Source organism: Corylus avellana, chromosome 11, assembly GCF_965113065.1.
Source record: "Corylus avellana chromosome 11, dhCorAvel1.hap1.2, whole genome shotgun sequence".
NCBI lineage: Eukaryota > Viridiplantae > Streptophyta > Magnoliopsida > Fagales > Betulaceae > Corylus > Corylus avellana.
The window spans coordinates 14,319,355-14,338,008 of NC_142500.1; the positions used below are offsets into that span (position 1 = coordinate 14,319,355).

General features: G+C 35.1%; 2 protein-coding genes across 3 annotated transcripts; both read right to left on the bottom strand.

Moving 5' to 3' along the window:
- Positions 1 to 465: 465 nt before the first annotated feature.
- FAS2 (Transducin/WD40 repeat-like superfamily protein) lies at positions 466 to 7,190 on the bottom strand. Of its 2 annotated transcripts, none has more exons than XM_059576803.2 (12): positions 6,928 to 7,190; positions 5,817 to 5,928; positions 4,743 to 4,769; positions 4,546 to 4,618; positions 3,967 to 4,070; positions 3,644 to 3,858; positions 3,460 to 3,556; positions 2,157 to 2,229; positions 1,823 to 1,911; positions 1,592 to 1,730; positions 1,370 to 1,470; positions 466 to 1,249 (listed from the first exon to the last, which is right to left on the bottom strand). In XM_059576803.2, exons 1-12 carry the CDS (start codon positions 7,039 to 7,041, stop codon positions 1,035 to 1,037), a joined length of 1,359 nt encoding a protein of 452 aa, XP_059432786.1. In that variant the 5' UTR covers positions 7,042 to 7,190; the 3' UTR covers positions 466 to 1,034. The 2 variants fall into 2 exon arrangements, with proteins under 2 accessions (XP_059432786.1, XP_059432785.1); XM_059576802.2 differs by having other exon boundaries at positions 468 to 1,252.
- Positions 7,191 to 15,371: 8,181 nt separating this feature from the next.
- C/VIF2 (cell wall / vacuolar inhibitor of fructosidase 2) lies at positions 15,372 to 16,056 on the bottom strand. The gene has a single exon (XM_059577380.2). The coding sequence runs from the start codon at positions 15,973 to 15,975 to the stop codon at positions 15,439 to 15,441; it is 537 nt and encodes a 178-aa protein (XP_059433363.1). The 5' UTR covers positions 15,976 to 16,056; the 3' UTR covers positions 15,372 to 15,438.
- Between the last annotated feature and the right edge of the window lie 2,598 nt (positions 16,057 to 18,654).

Here is an 18,654-nt window from a genome sequence, read left to right on the forward strand (position 1 = left end):
CTTTAACTTTGAACATTAAAACAGCAAGTTATGATATGTTAGAAGGAAGCTAACCTATAGCATTAATTTACAGATTTTATTATAAGTCAATAAAAACAAATCTTAATGTTCATGCTCTTGTTAAAAGTCCCAAAAATAAAACTTTACTAGTACAGACACATTCTTGTGAAGCAAATGTTAAGAGTACCCGAATCAGTATATATATATATATATATACATATATGCAATTGTCGCACTGCTCTAGGCAATTACCAATTTATTTATTTTTTTTAATTGCATTCAAAAGTGGTCAGGTAGTTGGCAAATAAGGCGTTATTTCAACCCTTGAAACCACTAGAATTAAAACTCATGACCCTCAGGACCACACGACTATAGCCCTCATGTCATGGGGCTTGATACCAAGTCGACCGTGACACACCCAAGGAGCCAGCAAAGGGCCAGTAGACCCAACCGCGCGTAAAGAACGAGCCCAGGAAAAGGAAATCCCATATCAAACAACCATTCTCTATGAAAAAAAGCGAGAACACGTTTAGGAAAAACAACCTACACCAGAACACATCCAAACATACTCATCACTTGACCATGCTCACAATCCACAACCGCCTCAAGTTCACCTACCGCCACCTCCGGCGGCGGAGACACACCAGCTTATGCTTGTATGGCCTTAACATACTCTACTCTTGACTGCTCAAAGCCAGTTTTAGTGTTTGCTTTCCACGCTATTTCTTCGGACCAAACAAGCTTCATAACTCATCGTAATATGATTTAAGCTGACCAGATTTTCAATACTAGAAGCCAATACATAATATAATTGGCTTGATCTCTCACCAAAAATCTAGCATAAGTAAAACTCTAGTAGTTCCTGAAGAGGGAGGAAGGGGGAGGGAGGGGGGCATCTATAACCGAGCTCCAATTTGTTCTATATATCATATATATATCCTACACTACAAATTTGAATGATAAATCTACAACCTGTAGATGAAACACTAACAAATAGACTACATCAAAATTTACAGAGGCAAGCATGGGGCTTATCAAGGATCAATTGCCATGGGAGTGATGCGCCTCTTAGCTGATTTATTTGAGATGGGAGTAATTGTTGAGCTTGGTGAAACCTGTTTCCCTTCATTCTTCCTTGCTTCTATTTTTGTGCTGTCTGCTGCAACAGAATCACTCCTGCTTGCATCAATTACCATGTCCTCTGGCTTCTGAACAGGGCTCTGCTTCTCATGAACCATGGCTTTCTTTTCTTCTAAAGCAGATTAAACAAGATCAATAACAAAGGAACCAAAACTTGAAGGAAAAAGGTGGGGTGGGGGGGAATAGAGATGGACGAACAAATGATAGAAATGAAAGAAGAACAGCAAACCTGATAAAGAGATGGGTGATCCCAGTTCATCAAGTTCAAATTCTAGTAAAGTACAGTAACCGTCTTGGGAAGACAATGCCAAATACCGACCATCAGGTGACCTTTGAACACAAATAATGGTAGCCAGTTAAAACCCTAGAAAATATTATCAACTATAATCATCAAATGAATTGTTGACATTACATAAGGAGGATTTTACACGGCAACTGGTATAAAATTTACCATGTAATGTCTGTTATGGCTGCATAGTGAAGGCCAGCCAAGATTGCTATAGGAGGAACACTCTCTGTATCATAAATGTATAAAGAATTCAAAGTGACCACCGCAAAAATGAGGCGGTAAGGTAGCTTAAAGAACGCAGCTGCAAAATTTGCCAAAGATGACTCAAATTTCTATCATAAATTGGCCTAGCTAGAATGTTTTGAAACAACAGATTGACCATCATAAAAGTACCCGGATTTGAACCCCGGAGGCTAAAAATGATGGGGCAGAATCGAACCGCTACAACAGGTTTACTGGCACCTGGGAGGTGTAGAGCAGGCCTGCATGTCAGAAATTTTGAGAAAATGACTTCAAGACAAAAGAAAGTCTCCTCCAAGCTTGTTTTATTGTCTTAAAGAGTAGTTATCACATGTTGAAAAGTACAGATTGCTATCAATTCAGCTGATCACGAGTATTAGAGATGGCTTAACATCTGGTAGATAATAGACCAAGAGCTCATCTTAAGAAACCAACAAAAGTGCAGTACCAAAGAAATAAGAAAATAAAACTACAGAAAATATCTTACCTTGAAAGATCCTTCCTAGAAAATATGTAAGCTGTATTTACTGGTTGAGATGCAGGTGAAATCTTGGAAGAACCTGAAAGAGGAAAAGTGGGAAATTAACAAAAGTTTAACAAGAATGATTAAATATAGTACAACAGTGCCGGGGGTCAAAAGGTCCTAGAACAATGTCATAAAGTACAGTTCTCTTTCAAGAAAATCAAATAAGTTAAAAGGGCCTAACTAAGTAAAGGTGTAATCATTTTAAAATAAATATCGGGCGACGTGTGGCCTCTTACTTGTACAACAGCAAGAATAAAAGAAAATTTAAGAACAAATATTTAAAAATGTATATAAATATAAGATCACTAATTTCATGTTCCCTTTCCCTATAACTCATTCACATTGACTAATGAAGAATTGAGCAAAATGTATTAAATGCCGCATTATAATTGGAATTATCATAACTGTGTTCGTGTCAAATACACTCAGCATCACATGCTCCCATGTAGTAGTAATGTAGCAGAAGGGAACATGTAGTTTCTTTAGATACTATTTATCCATTATTTTCCATATGAATCGAATCTTCAGTAAAATGAAGGAAACATTTACACCTAATCCTTGGGTTTTCGAGCAATTTCAATTTAATCCTAAGATTTTCAATTTCAAAAATTAACTCCCCGAGTAGCCTCCATGACCTCTGCCCACTTTTTCTGTTCTTTTCATTTTTATTTTGTTTTTTCCTATAAGGATATAAAGATTTTTTTTTTTTTTTTGGCAATTATAACGTGTCAATCTATTCAAGCATGAAATGGTGCTGGACAAAAATACAAATTACTCATGAGGTTAATTGTCAAAATTAAAAATTTAGGGATTAAAGTGAACTCGTGTGAAAAACTATGGATTAGGTATAAAATTTTCCTAATAAAATAAGGATATAATTGTAAACTAGATTAGATTAATCCTCCGTTACTAGCTCAGGCTGAAAGTCTTGACACCAAAAGCGCCTCTATGCTTAAAATGCTTAATATGTCAACAACAATAACACCTTTGCTAACCAAGAAAAGAAAGCTGCAATTTTAGTGAGGGTCACAACCATCTACCAAATAATGCATCAAATGAACATCCCAATATGATAAATTATTGTTAACATTTACTCTTGTGAGTGATAGGAGACTCCAAGGTGTTAATGACAATACCATGAAGCAACCAAATAATAACATCAAATTTTGTCCAGAACCAGGATTCTTAGGCAACCAACACCCAGAGAAAAAGTACTGGACTACATTAGTACATAGTAGATTAGACCGGGTATTTAAATCAATACCTGCAGGCACAAGTAAAAATGATCCATCAGGTGACCAAGCTAATCTTCGGAAGAAAGATGGCAACGTTTCGTCATGAAAAAGATGGCTTTTCACAGACTGCATCAGAAACCATTCGTATGACTTATAACATGTTACAACTTATGTAGAATACATGAAAAGATAGATTATGTGCTATTTCCTTACCTTGGAATCATCTCCTGTTGGCTGTTCTGCCTTTGTAATAACATGCTGACAAACATAATTCATCTTTTCCATGCCTTTTGCTTTTGTATGAGGCTTATTAATGTAAATACGGCAAGTTCTATCAGAACTAAGGGAAGCAACATACTTGGCCAATGGATCCCATGCGACACCTTGAACATAATGAAAATGGGAATCCAAAATCTGATGGACAGAACCTGAAGAAAAGAAACATTTACAAAAGGGCTATTAGTTAACAAAGCATTTTAACTGACACTTTCTATACTATTTTTAAATTAGTGGCAGTTACATATAGTCTTTCATACCTTTGTTCACATCCCATATGATGCTAGAATTATCAACTGATCCAGAAATGAGAAATGCACCATCCGCAGACCACTGCAGGTCCAGAACATCCTTGCGGTGAAATCTATTCCACAAAATGAGCATAAAATTCATCTCAGGTAAATCAAAAACCAAAACTTTCCAAATTCAGAAAAGAAGTTAAATTCATTTGTTATCTAGATATATGGTCTAACTCAAACAGCACAGGACTAACCAAGCCATAAACATATTATGAGCAACTTGGGTCATAAACTTAACCCAAAGTCTTCTTTACCATTTGAAGATTTGCATATACATTTAAACATAGTTTATGTGCTTGGTTGACAAGTTTTAAATTGGATCCTGAGAATGTGAGAGACCCAACGACAGGCTTCTTGGCAGAACTTTAAATGATTTTCATTTCATTTTTTTTTTCTTTAGATTAGGATTAAAATATAAATGAATTAGCTTTAGGTTGGCAATATGCAGTCTAATCTAGATTAACAGCCTAGTGTGTTTTACATAGAACAATTGTAATGCATGCAAAAACTTAGCAAAAATCTCAAGACTAGGTGCCTTACGATAAACTCTTGAAAACCTTCCATGTTTGACCTGTGTCTGTAGGGTGTAACTTCCAAATTATCAGCTCACCTCCTGAAAATAGAAATAAGACAAATTTCCAAGCTAAATCACCTTGGTGAGCAATGATAACATTGGAGTAGACAATATAGAGTGAAAAATGAAAAGAAAAAAAAAATACTGCGGTGACTGGTCATACCATCAGCACCAGATGCAAGTAGCTCTCCTGCATTATATAAAGAAGAGACATCAAGTCCAGCATCAAAATAAGACATGCAAACAACTTAGAGCATGTTTGGGATTGTGGTGAGAAATAGAGCTTTCAAAGTCAAAAAGAGCTTTTAAGAAAAAGCTTCATTTTTAAGTTTTTCCCAAAAGTACATTTAGCCCTTATTAGAGTAAAAGAGTCAAAGAAGAATTTTTGGAGTTTTTTTATCAAACAAACCAGCTTCTTTTTGGCACAGTTTTTTAGGAACTAAAAGTACTTTTAAGCTCCTTAACGCAATTCCAAATAGATTCTTAATTACCACGGTTCCAGCCAGTATATCAAGAGTTGTTGATATACAAATATAGAAGAAGCTTGAAAGAAACGATTGGTTTTAGAATTCAGATAACAAAAAAGCACTGAAATATTAGAAACAATATGATGGAACCATTGAAGATGGGTCTATTGCAGATATGTGTGCTACCTTGTTTCCTCGGATTTAAGATGTATATTGTTGGACTCACTGGTGACATCTAACAATTGAAGCAAGATTCCAATGGTTTGAAAAGTCTCATCATAAGTATTCTATCATTCTATGGTGAAAACAGTTTTCTGTTGTGAGTTGACGGTTTAAAAGTTCTTGGTGCTTTTGTATTCTGTGGCGAAATCATAAATTTCTGCAAATTCTTTGCAGAATTTATTTCCATAACATTTTAAGGTATTTTCTTAGTTAGTATTTTATACTTATTAGGTAGTGCTCATATAAAGAGTCCTAATCCTAGTAGGTTCAGAAAGAGTCCAAGAGTCTCACAGGCTTCATAGTACTCAAAAGAAATCAGAATTTGATAATGAATATTTAGCATTTGATTGTTGATTCAAAGATTGCCTAGTATGATTCTCTCTCTTTTCCTTCTCATGCAATTACCGAATATTTATGAAATGTATCTCATGATACCATAATTTGCACTCAACGATCATGATTCCATTACAATTGCAATAAATATTATGTTAACCATCCACTTCTTAACAAAACATATGTGACTTCGAAAAGCATAGGAATGTCCTTACCAGAAGGAGAGAAGCGAAGGATATTGACAGCAGAACCATGGTAAGAAAGGCTATTTTGATACGAAGCTGTTGGGCCTTCCTTCTGTGCTTCGCCTGAATTTATCAACCAGAGCTGAAATAATTAAGCATAACACTATAGTTAGTGTAACACAGAAAGAGTACTTAAGAAGTCCAACTTATCATTCAGATTCAATCTAACGTTTGTTCCATCTCTGCAACATCAGATTTACATATAAAAAGAAATATCAATGTTTGAAACATTGTAACATGTCGTTTTGGTTCCCAAAATAAATGGGAAACTCCACATGACGCAACAAATTAGAGAAATTAAGAAATAATACAATTTAAGATCCTATTTGCTCATTTACTCATAATTTGGATAAAGAAAATGAAAAACAAATGTTCATTTATCATGCTTTAAACATTTCCTCAGAAACCAGAAGGCACCGTCAGTAATCGGAAAGGATTTCAACTCACTGAGCCACATTGGATGAAAAATGCTAGAAAATTTCAGTCTCAATATTGAGCATAGAACTGCCATTGACAATTTTGATTGACATAAAACTAGTAAAATGTAAAAATTTAAATTTTTCTGTTTTCATCTTCTAAAGTGCAATAAAAATGGAAACATTTCCACTTCGGGCAAGTCTCTCATTTCTCAGGAACCAAAAAATACCAAAGGTAAAATTCACAATTCAGGGACTCTTTTTTCGCACTTCAAAATAATGTTCAAAGCCTCTTAAAAAAACAATGCATTGACGATATTTTGAACAATGGGTCTGTCCCAATTTTTTTTTTTTTTTAAAAAAAAAAAATATTGAAGAGGGCAAGTTTAAGCATTTAAGCACAGCACCAAACGCGCCCTTAATTTCCTGTATAGTTTTCCCAGTAATTAAACCTGAAGTTAAAGCTTATTTGCTATTGAGTTTATGATTAGAGTAACCAAAAACGGTAATGGAATCCGGAATCCCTAATTATAGAATTACACACATGCGATTCAGTGAACAAAAATCCAGTTCAAATCTATGCACAATAAAAGAAGCCCAACAACACTAATCTCCAAATTCTTGAAACCAAAGAAAGAAAAAACGTATGTAGTGAAATCAGGTACCTTGATGTCGTAATCGGCGCCGCCGGTGGCGAGGGTACCGGAGAGAGGGTGGAAATCGACGGTCAGGACAGGCTTCGTGTCGTGCCAGTTGATCTGAACCGTCCCACCCTTCATTATCTTCTTCTCTTCTTTGGATTTTGAGGTTTCTGTTAGCCTTTTTGATTGGGAAGATAGAGAGGTTAGCTAAGTAATACCCTTTTTTTCTCTCGAGATTTTAATGAGAGACGAAGAGAGAGAGTGTAGATTTGGCGCGCTGCTTTCGTTTGGCGGGAACTGTGCAGTGTGTGCACATGTGCTTCTTTACTTTTGTGACTTTGGGGACAGATTTTTCAATATTTGTTGAAAATATTTTACTTATAATATTTAAAAAAGTATTAACATAAGGTTATTATATTTCAAAAGTTTGGAGTGTCCAACATTTTTTTAGCGATAAATCAAATGGTTAATGAGTAAAATTTTTAAAATACTTTTAAGATATTTATAAAATTACAAAAATACCTTAAATTTAGATGTGATATTTTGAAGATTTCACTTCATCTGTTAGGATTTAATATCGAAGGGTTGACATTACATATTTTTGAAAGATGATAACTATAAATTGACATCTTTTTAATGTTTAAAAGTATAATTGTAAAAATAATGAAAGATAAAGGTTAATGAGAAAAATTTTCTCATATTTTTTTAACTAACAAGCAAAAAACATAGGGGGCATAGTGATATCGTGTTAGGGTAAAGATAAATTCATTGTATTTTAACTATCCCTCTCAAAAGCAATAAATTTTTCAAGAGAAATGCTATTTTTCTGTCTCCGCATCTATATATGCTAAAATTTCTATCTGCATCCACATATGCGGATAATGACTTCTGCTAATCGCATTTGCGTGTGCGGATCCACATTTGCATGTACGGATTGCGAATAGTTACAGATAGATAGCAGGACGATATTGATGAAATAAAGAGAATTAAGGAAGAGATAAAATAGGGAAAAGTACACTTTATCCCCCAAAGTTTGGAGGGATTTTCAATTTGACCTCCAATGTTTCAATTTTTGCAATGCACCCTCCCAAACTTGCAATTTTTTTTCAATTCGACCAATGTCATATCAAAATTCTCATATTGCCCTTAATTTATTTTTTTTTAATTTTTTATAAAAAAAAAATTAAAAAAAAAAATATTTCGGGTGGCTATGGCCATCTGGTCATTTTTGCACCCGCCAATTTTTTTTTTTAATAAAAAAAATTAGGGGTAATATAGGAATTTTTGGATGACATTGGTCGAATTAAAAAAAATTTGCAAGTTTAAGGGGTGCATTGCAAAAATTGAAACATTGGTAGTCGAATTGAAAATCACCCCAAAACTTTAGGAGACTAAAGAGTAATTTTTCCTATAAAATACTAACAAGGAAGACGCCCCAAATTAAAAAAAAAATAAAAAAAATCTAAAATCTTATTGATATTCCAAAACTAAATTAAAAAATAGGAAAAAAATACACATACTCCCACTTAAATTATTATTTTATTGTCCATGTCCTTCCTAAACTACCAATTGTGTTAATGTCTCCCTTAAACTATCAATAAAATGTCAATGTCCCCTTTAAGGACAAAAATACCTTCTATAAAATTTTAAAAATATACATAAAAAAAAATTAGAATAAAAGTAAAAGTAAAAGTAAAAGTAATAAAAATAAAAAAAAAATAAAAAAATAAAAAAATAAAAAAAAAACACTTTGGCCAATTGGGGTGGGGTACTGGTTCATCTATTTCCTATGCCAAGCTTGGGGAAGGCCGAACCACCCCTTAAATGGTTGTGGGGTGGTTCGTCCACCCCCTATGGCTAGCTTGGGGAACTAAGGTCGAACCACCCCTGGCCAACCACCCCTTAAATGGCCATGGGAGTGGCTGAACCACCCCCAAAAAAGGCCTTGTGGTGATTCGGCTACTCGCTTCAGTCATATATATAAGGGTAATTTGTCCACCTTATCTCTGTTTTTATTATTATTATTATTTAAAAAAAAAAAAAAAAAAAAAAAAAAAAAAACTTGAGTGAGTCGTTCATAGTGGGGGTGATTCAATCACTCCCAACTATAGTCGAAAGGGATGAGCGAATCACCCCTATTTTTTAAAAAAATTTATAGGATATTTTTGTCTTATTAAAATTTTTAGAATTATTTTTGTCTTTTTGTTGGCCTTAGGAAACATTGACATTTTTTTTTTGTTAATTTAAAAAGGATATTGACACAAATAATAATTTAAAAAGAACATTAGCAACAAGGTGATAGTTTAGAGGGGACATTGATAATGAAAATGGCATCAAGCGAAATGGGAATTTACACAGTAAATTCAATTTTTTTTTTTTTTTTTTTGGATTGCGAGGGAAGTACATGATAGCAAGGTTGAAAATTGCCCGCTAACTGCTTTTGAAGGTGGTTACCGCCTTATATAAAATATATGAAACGACGTTGTTTTTGTGTTTAAATATATTAAAAAAATGTATAAAAATCTAGAAACGATGTCATATATAGTAGGGTATTACCATATTACCATAGAAACGATATCGTTTTGCTTTTTTATTTTTTTTTCTTTTAAAAAGCGTTAGTGGCTAATAACTTCTAACCGCCGGTTAACCACCTAGGCGGTTAGCAGATTTTATTAATTGCCTAGACGGTTACAGTTAGCGGTTTTAACTAATAACTGCTAATCGTAACCGCATTTTCACCCCTAATAGCAATGTTAAGCTTAATATAGCACGCTGGTACGTTTGATATATATATATAAAATAACTCCTTAAAATGGTTAAAGAGCTTGATAGGGTGATGTTGATAACTTGATAGCATAGAGTGTATAGTATAAGGTAAGTTAAAAAGGTGTTCTCTTGCTATGTCACAATAATTCTATTGACCAAATCTACTTTTCTAGTTATAACAGGAAATCATATACACTAAGTTATAGTTTGAGGGGCATGTGTAACGCCTCTAAAACTGGAGTGAATTATCTTGGTAGGGTTATTGGCAATTCTTACAGTGCAATTAACTAATAACTGGCTGAGTGAATCACCCATAACAAATCAAAGTAAAAATAAGCGAAAGGCAAAAATGTAAAATCTGAGATTTCTAAAACTACATATGGTACACAAGTATTATCAATCATATACACGAAGCTTCAATTCCAACCTAAAAGTTGTTCTAGTCAAACCTGGTGTGGTGAAATATTCACTCGGCACCTTCTTCCTAGCAAATCCATTTAATCTTAAAGGAGACAACCTGATAAGTCGCAAATACTGCGTAAGTTTAGGACTTGGTAAGTAAGCCCAAATTTCATGAAAAGTAAATAGGCTCATAACATACGTGTGTTCAGTCAGTTGGCATATTGTATGTTTTTATTCAAAGCAGTTGCAAGTATTTACTTACCTCATACCCTTGCCCAAATCCTCAAACATCTTGAATTCTTGCTAATTTGAAACATATTCTAGCGTGACACACAGTACTAGAGAACCTACTGCAAACATATCGAGTACTAATCGAGAGACAACTAGCTAGAAGGTCACAACACCCTGTTTTTCCCACTTCGGTTCTGGGTCATGGTCATACGTTTAGACTCGCGGTCGAACATTCGGTCGGAGTACAGAGAACGTTCGGTCAGAATGCCAGAATGTATGCAAGGCTCCTATGTCCAAACCAACACATAACAAATCTCACCCTAGGCTCTTAATAGGTTCATAAAGACATAATAAACCGTAAGGTCCGTAACGATACAAAAACTTAGGAAAACAATAGAATATTAGCTTAAACTTATCATAGCACTCTAAAACTTTGTAAGAATCATGAAAATCATAAGAACAACGTGAAAACCAACTTAGTACATAGGGGTTTTACCTTGAAGATAACAAGGCAACCTCAAAATGCTCATTCTTTCTCTAGAATCTCTCTCTTTCTAGGTTTAGGGTTGATGTGGTGTGGGAGTGAGGAATGAATGTTGAAAGGCAGAGGAGATGGGTATTTACTATGCTCGAACGTTCGGTGTACTATTAGCCAACGTTTCTAGGGGTACAAGTCGAACATTCGTTGTGGTTTCTGGTCAAACATATGTGCTAGGGTTAAGGTTGAACATTTGGTAGTCCCCGGCCCATCAAATATTCGGCCAGAAGCTAAAAGTTGGATTTTTTGCTTTTCAAATAAAAAAGTTTTTAAAATCATAGCAATTAACAGTTGCATAGTTATGAAAGTGATTAATGCAAACTGTTGTTTTTCAAATAATTGTATTTCTTTTCGGATTTTGAAATCTTGGGGCACTACTTCCCTTAAAAATAATAAGATCACAATATTTTTTAAGCAAAAAATACCCTAAAACATGACATAAAAGCAAAAGATATTATTTCAAAACTAATATTCAAATCTTATACCGGATTCTTATCATTCTTGTGCTGATTTATCTGTCAAGATATTCCATACCATTAATTCGGCATTGACAATATCTTAACCAGATTATAATCATGAAAATTATGATTTGAATTATCATATATCTCTCTATTTTCTTAAAAATAATCCTCAATGAGCAAAATCTGCTATAGTTTGGAAAATATTCACAAAAAGACTGTCGCCCATGTATAAAGCATCCAAATCTGGAATCGGTCCCGGAATAATAATATCCTCATGATCAATCCCAGCCGTAGAATCGTTTACGGGAGAAGTAGGACCGATCAAGTCCTCGTCTCTTCCACTCTCACTGCCGCTCTCCTTCTTCTCCAGTTGATCACCCAAAATCTCCGAACCATGAGAACTCGAACGCAAAGAAAGACATTCTCTTTCGTTCTTGACTTTGGTCCTTGGTTTCCGGATCACTTTGCCGAAAAAGTTAAGGTTTTTCTTGATGATGTCGTCGTTGTTGAATGAACTCTTTCTCGGCCTCCCTCGACCACGGCGTCCATTCATGGCGACTACCTTGTTAAGAAAGTTAGAGGTTAAAATCTTCTTGTTGCCCAGCCGCAAAGATGTATGAGAGAGTTAAGAAAATAATTAGGTTTATGAATCTTTTAGAAAGATATATATTATAGTGTTTTAATTACACCGTCTTCATGCATGACAAGATATATATTCTATAGGGGATATAATTATCCTGGTCATATTAGGAATTATTATCCTTTCAAATAACAATTTTATAGATTTTGGAAAATACGAAATTGGTTAGCATAAATAAAACCATATTTGTGAAATTACTCTAAAAAAAAAAAATTGTAATTCACAGTAACATGGCAAGCCAATATGGCATATTTAATTACATCATTGATAATAAATTTTTTTTAAAAAAAAATTAACGTAAAAAAAATTGGCTGGGTACTATAAATTTCAAATTAAAATAATATGGAATTGTCAAATAATGTAATTAATTATAAATCTTGGGGTTATTAAACCGTATCAAGATAGTAGTAGTGTGAGTAGTAGACTAAAGGACCTCTCAAGTAGCAGTTTCAATTGAAATAAAATACTCCTATGTTGAGAGTCAATAGGAGTTTAATTAGTAGTAGTTATGTGTCTATGACACTTATTTAAGTAAGTACACATGCAGTTATTTGTTGAATAGGATCGTCTCCTGTCCAAAATGGAGTGAAGAATATCCACTAGGATTTCTTCTTAGAAATTCTAGAGACACGTCCCTCTAACAAAAATAATAATAATAATAAAAAAATATTATTTTATATTAAAAAAAATTAAAAAATATTAAGGGGTGGCTAGCCACCCTAGTTGAGGGCTGGGGTGGCTGAAGCCACCCCAAACGGCCGGTCTAGGGTGGCTGAAGCCACCTTATGGCATTTAGGGGTGGTCCAGCCACCCCAAAGGCCAAATCTTAAAAAAAAAAAAATGACATTCCGTTTGGCCTTCGGCCAGCCCAGATGGCCGACATGGGGTGGCCGAAGCCACCCCAGTCCCAACGGGGGTGGTGCGGCCACCCCCAATGGCCAGACAATTTTATTTTTTATTTTTTATTTCTTTTATAACCCTTGGGGGTGGTTCGCCAAACGAAATTTTCTTTTTTCTTTTAAATTTGGCCCTTGAGGGTGGCCGGACCACCTCCAAGGCCCATGGGGTGGCTTTGGCCACCCCACACCGGCCGTCGCCCCATCCCCCAACTGGGGTGGTTCGGTCACCCCCTATGGGGTGGCTAGCCACCCATTAACATTTTATAATTTTTTTTAATATAAAATAATATTTTATTATTATTTTTTGTTAGTGGGACATGTGTTTTATTTGTGACTTTAAAATTTCTAAAAAGAAATCCTAGTGACTGGAGAAGATCCTATTCCGCTATTTGTATTATTTAAAGGGAAAGTTCATAATAAATCCCTAAGTCAACACCTAAAAACAAAAAAGTCACTCAACTTTTTTTTTTTTTTTTTTTTTTTTTTTGAATTTTTACTTCCTGGGTCAATCGAAAAGATGTCATTACCCATTTCGTTACATTTTCTTCAAAATGTATAATGTCCATTTTGCCACGTCAGAACTTATCATCATTTTGTCACGTCTACTTTTGTTCCACCCTACTTTAAAATATTAATTTAATTTAAAAATTGAATCTAAAAAAAAAAAAATTTAAGGGGTGGCCAACAGTGGGGCTACCACCCCTAGCCACCCCCAAACGCACCATGGGGTAGCTGCAAGCCACCCCAAGGGGGTTAAAGGTGGCTCGCAGCCAGCCCACAAGTGTTGTGGTGGCCTGCGAGCAACCCCTAACCCCCCTAGGGGTGGCTGTAAGCCACCCAATGGGGTTGGGGGTCGCTTGCGGCCACCCCCGAAGGGGTTAGGGGTGGCCACAAAGCCACCCCGTGGGGGTTGGGGGGTGGCTCATAGCCACCCCTATTCTCTTGGGGGGTGGCTGTAGCCACCCCTAACCCCTTGGGGGTGGCTCGCGCCCACCCTATGATGGAATTGAGATCCCCTCCAATTGAGGAGAAATTGCCGAATGGTAGGTTTGGAGGTGATAGCATTACCGCTGGTCACCATGTAAATTTATTTATTTATTTTAAGATTTAATTTTAAAATTAAATTAATAAAAAAATTAATATTTTAAAGTGAGGTGAAAAAAAAGCTGATATGGCAAAACAAACATTAGACATTTTGAAGAAAATGTAACAGAAAGGCTAATGACATCTTTTTGATTAACCTAGGGAGTAAAAATTCAAAAAAAAAGAAAAAAAAAATTGAGGTAAATTTTTATTTTCACACGTTGATTCAAAACTTTCCCTTATTTAGGCCTTTGGAATCGAGCACAGGGGAAGAAAACTCACTTATTGAGCTAGGAGCACCCATCTACTCAAGAGCGGGAGGAGGCTCATTGCCATCAACAAACTAACTCCATAGGCGAAGGAAGGGGAACCCAGAAAGCAAGCGAGACTCCACACTGCCTGCCTCTATTAGACATAGACAAGAAAGGAAAGCCCGAAAAGCCAGATCGGGATAAAAAAAAAGACTTCTTTTGTTTTTGTGGAATCAACCATTCCCTTTCTTTATAAAATAAAAGAAATGAAAGTATGTTTAAATAAGCAAATTATGTCATGTCATGGTTGCAGGAGTCTATCCATCGCATATAGACTTTAAGGACATCGTGGCATAACCGTCGAGGCGAAGTAGGGACCTAAAAGATTGAAAGGAACGATACATGGACAAGTAAATCCCTTATGAATTCCAAGGTACTTCTTTACTTTAATTGAATTTTAATTTAATGAATGGTTTAGGGGATTTATCATTCAAAGGGACGTAGACTACTCAAGAATTTGACATTTCAATTATTGAAGAAATAAAAGACATTAATTATTATTTTCTATTTGGGTATTCATAATATAGTTAATTATTACTGATGATAATATAATTTATTATCTTTTAGAGGTTACGACTTTCTCTTCTCTCTCTCAAAATAACTTTGTGTTTGTTTGCTAGTTGATTCAAACCATCAAACCTAACACCACCACATATATATATATATATATATATATATGAAGTCGATGGTCAAAAGTTAATTTTCTCCCTCCCCCAAATTAATAATAGAATGATAATAAATGCTAGAATAAAAGGACAAAAACACTTTTAGTAGTGGGACCTTTTTTCTTTTCTTTTTTTCGGGCTTTCAGTAGTAGAGATTAATCTCAATCCTGATATACTTTTTCGTAGCACCAGATACATCATCCTGTTTCCTAGAGACATCATCTCCTCTCAATAAATCTATAAATCTAGTATCAGACATCACACATTCGAAATCATTGATATATATATATATATACTACTTTTCCTTCCCCTGTTTATCTTCCGTCCAATTTTATTTATATATATTTTTCAAATATATTATTGAATCGGTAGGACATATATAGATTCCGTAGATCCAATAATGAATTTTAAAAAAATGATGAACAAGAGATAGACTAGAATTGGAGAAATAACAGATCCCTATACAGAAAAACAAGAAGAAGATCATAGCACAGATAATGAGGGGAAAAGTTGCATTATATATTTAAGGAAGGCAATCATCAACCAAGAAGATCTATAATCCCCAGAACTACAAAACAAATATGCTTCAAACCATCCTCTCTACGAGCAAGCTCCGGCGGATAAGCCAATCCCGAATACCGTTTGAAGGCATTGTGGCAAGCATTTGGATAATCCGCAGCCGCAGTGATGTGCATGTAAGCATAATCATATGACTCAGCACCCAAATCCTTGACAGAAGCTTGGAAAGCGTCGGCAGCATAAGTATACTTGTCGGAGCACTCCTTGAGGACCTTCTTCTTGATCGTGTCATTTCCATTAACGCTAAGCAACTGAGAAGACAAGTACGAGGAAGTTGCAGTGGTGTTAGCAATTCCAATCCCGACCATGATGGCTGCCAATCCCTTGGTATCAGCATTCAGGCTGGTGGGATTTGATTTGAGAGAAGATAGGCAAAGATCGTAGTATTTGGTGTTTTTGCATGTGTTTTGGATCAGATTGGCGTCTCCAGCCACGAAAATATAGTGAGGAAATGCAAGGGAAAGAAGAGAGAGCAAGAAAATATTGGTAGAACCCATTTGAGAGAACTATGTGTTTTGGATCAGTGATGCTTTTACTTTGTGATAGTCCTTTTCCTTTTCTTATAATATGACTCCTATTTATTTGGACCATTGTGTTTTAACCACCAAGTCATCCGGAACAGGATCCTTTCTATTTTAAATGAACGGGATAACATCCACTATAACTAACTGAATATTATTCAGTTCATTTGAAATGAAGAGGATCCTAATTCAAGCCATTATGAGATAACTCAATCAATTTAAGACGAATTATTTTCTCCTCTTTCGCTCTCCATGTGCCCAATGATTAAGCTAAGGGTAGCTGGTGTATGTAAGCCATGGCCCCCCAACACAAGGAAAAAAAAAATTTAAGGTAATTCTCTTTTTTTTTTTTTTGCCTATTGGCCCATACCCACTAAAATATCTGGCCCTTGGCCCCTGTCCATATCAAACTCTGCTTCCGTACCTGCTTGTGCAAAGATACTAAAAAAAAAAAAACCCAAGTTGTTTTGCTCACAAGGATCATGCATAAAGTTCGAATCATCGTAGTTGCAAACAATTCTTTGAGATTAGTTCGGCCATCGGCAAAACTAAAGTATTATCAGATCTATGTGAAAAGAGTGCATTACACCAATGTAAAGTTTATTGGAGACGAGTGAAAAGACCCTGCCTTGTAGGGGTTGGTCGTTATTAAAAAAACATTCTAGATCAATGTCTTTTTGACTTAAGTTGCCATGGCCATGATTATTTAACTATATATACAAAAAGAGTTTTTTACAGCTGCATTTACTTTGTTGATGTGAAGCCTTGGTTGGCACTTAGCCAGCTGCCCAAAACTGGATCACGGGTTACGAGCAACGACAAGATCCTCAATCCAATGTCCTTTTGGCTCTGGAATGTTATGTTTTGCTAACGAGAAGACATCATATCTGGACAATGTGTTCACTGTTCAGTCTACAGATCTAGTATTTTGAACCACGAATTATTAGATATATATTGTGTACTTTCTATGCATATAAAATAAGCAGCGGCAATTTAGGGCCATTCGATCATTTCTTTTTTCTACGTAATGGCAGGCGGTGCCCATCTCATGCCAGCCTAGACAGTTATCTTTGTGGAGTAACGTTTTGTGTTATATATGGATCCGGATGCCCTCGTACTAGGGGACACTATGAGATTTTCATATTCTTAATTCTCGCCGTCCAATTTTATTTAACCTTCGTCATTTGTCTCATTACAAAATAATTAATAAAATATTATTTAACTTTTAAAAAAGATAAAAATTAAAATAAAAGATAAAAACAATGAGATGGCCACCCCAATTGAACCATGGGTTGGCCGAATGATCCTTGGAAGTTGGAAGTGGCTCGGCCACTCTCAATCTCAAGGGCCAACACAATTTTTTTTTTTTTTAATTTTTTATTTGACCTTTGAGGGTGGCTGATCCACCGCATCCAACCGCCACTTGGGGTGGCTTCGTGGCTTTTGGGAGTGGATTTTGGCCACGCCAAGGGCCAAACCCTCCTTTTTTTTTTTTTTTTTTTTTTTTTGATTTTTGATTTGGCCATTGGAGGTGGCCGAACCACCCCCAAAAGGCGGTGGGGTGGCTTCGGCCACCCCAGACCGGCCGGTCTGCTGAAGCCACCCCATGGCTCAATTGGGGTGGCCAGCCAGCCCATTGTTTTTATCCTTTTATATTAGTTTTTTTTATCATTTTTATTTTTATTTTCTTTTTAAAAGTTAAATAATTTTTTATTAATTATTTTATAGTGGGACACGTGGCGCTATGTAGAGCGTTTGATAAAATTGGATGGTCAGGATTAGAATATGAGTCTCATATTCTCCCTCTAATAAGAGGGGATCGATCAGGATCCGTTATATATATATATGCACTAAAAGTAGAAACACACATCCACATTATTGTGTGAACAAGGCTCAATTTATAATAACAGTGTGAAAAATAAGTATTTTCATTGTGTGTAGAACAACTTGTTGCTGCAAATATATGTGTGAAAACTGAAAATGATGCTTTTTTTTTTTTTTTTTTTTTTCAGAAGAAATTGTTGCTAATTTAATAGACAGATAGGTGGAACAATTTCGGTTAAATCTTGTCTTGATATAAGATCGAGAGGTAACATAATTTATGTTTCCGCTTTATTATTTTTCCAAAATGGTATCAAATCCAACATTATTGTTATGGTGCTTAAGTGTTTCTTTTGAAAAACATTGATAAATCCAACAAGTTAAAAAAAAAGAAAAAAAAAAAAAAAAAGTACTCATACGGTCGTCTCCACCAGCCCTAGCTCTTTGATAACATCTATAAATTAAATTAACACAATTTTATTACGAGTCTAATTAAAGCTCAACAAGTATAAATATTTTTACTTTAATATTTAATTTATACTAAACGACACAAAAGGAAAAAAGGAATGCTAGCTTGCTTTGTTTGATTTCTGAGCAAATGTAGGAATACAAGAAAATTAAATGCTTTTGAGACTTTGAATCTTTTTTTTTTCAATTACCATACAGGGCAGTATATATGAATATGTTTATGTGATGAAGATTTGATGGATAAAAATATAGCAACATGAAGCCAATCGAAGTCGATCTTCTTCGGAAGATAGTTTGATATTTATCCTCCAATTCATAGGCACCAAAATTACAGGGAAAGTGACGATGAGTATGAAGAACTAGACT

What these genes read in the sequence shown, in the direction of transcription:
- FAS2 (XM_059576802.2), bottom strand. Translation starts at nt 7,041, where the DNA reads ATGAAGGGTGGGACGGTTCAGATCAACTGGCACGACACGAAGCCTGTC. An exon ending in GCGCCGATTACGACATCAAG is followed by an intron (nt 5,929 to 6,927) that starts GTACCTGATTTC and finishes TAATTATTTCAG; the next exon opens with CTCTGGTTGATAAATTCAGG. An exon ending in CCTCCGGGGTTCAAATCCGG is followed by an intron (nt 1,731 to 1,822) that starts GTACTTTTATGA and finishes CAAATTTTGCAG; the next exon opens with CTGCGTTCTTTAAGCTACCT.
- C/VIF2 (XM_059577380.2), bottom strand. Translation starts at nt 15,975, where the DNA reads ATGGGTTCTACCAATATTTTCTTGCTCTCTCTTCTTTCCCTTGCATTT.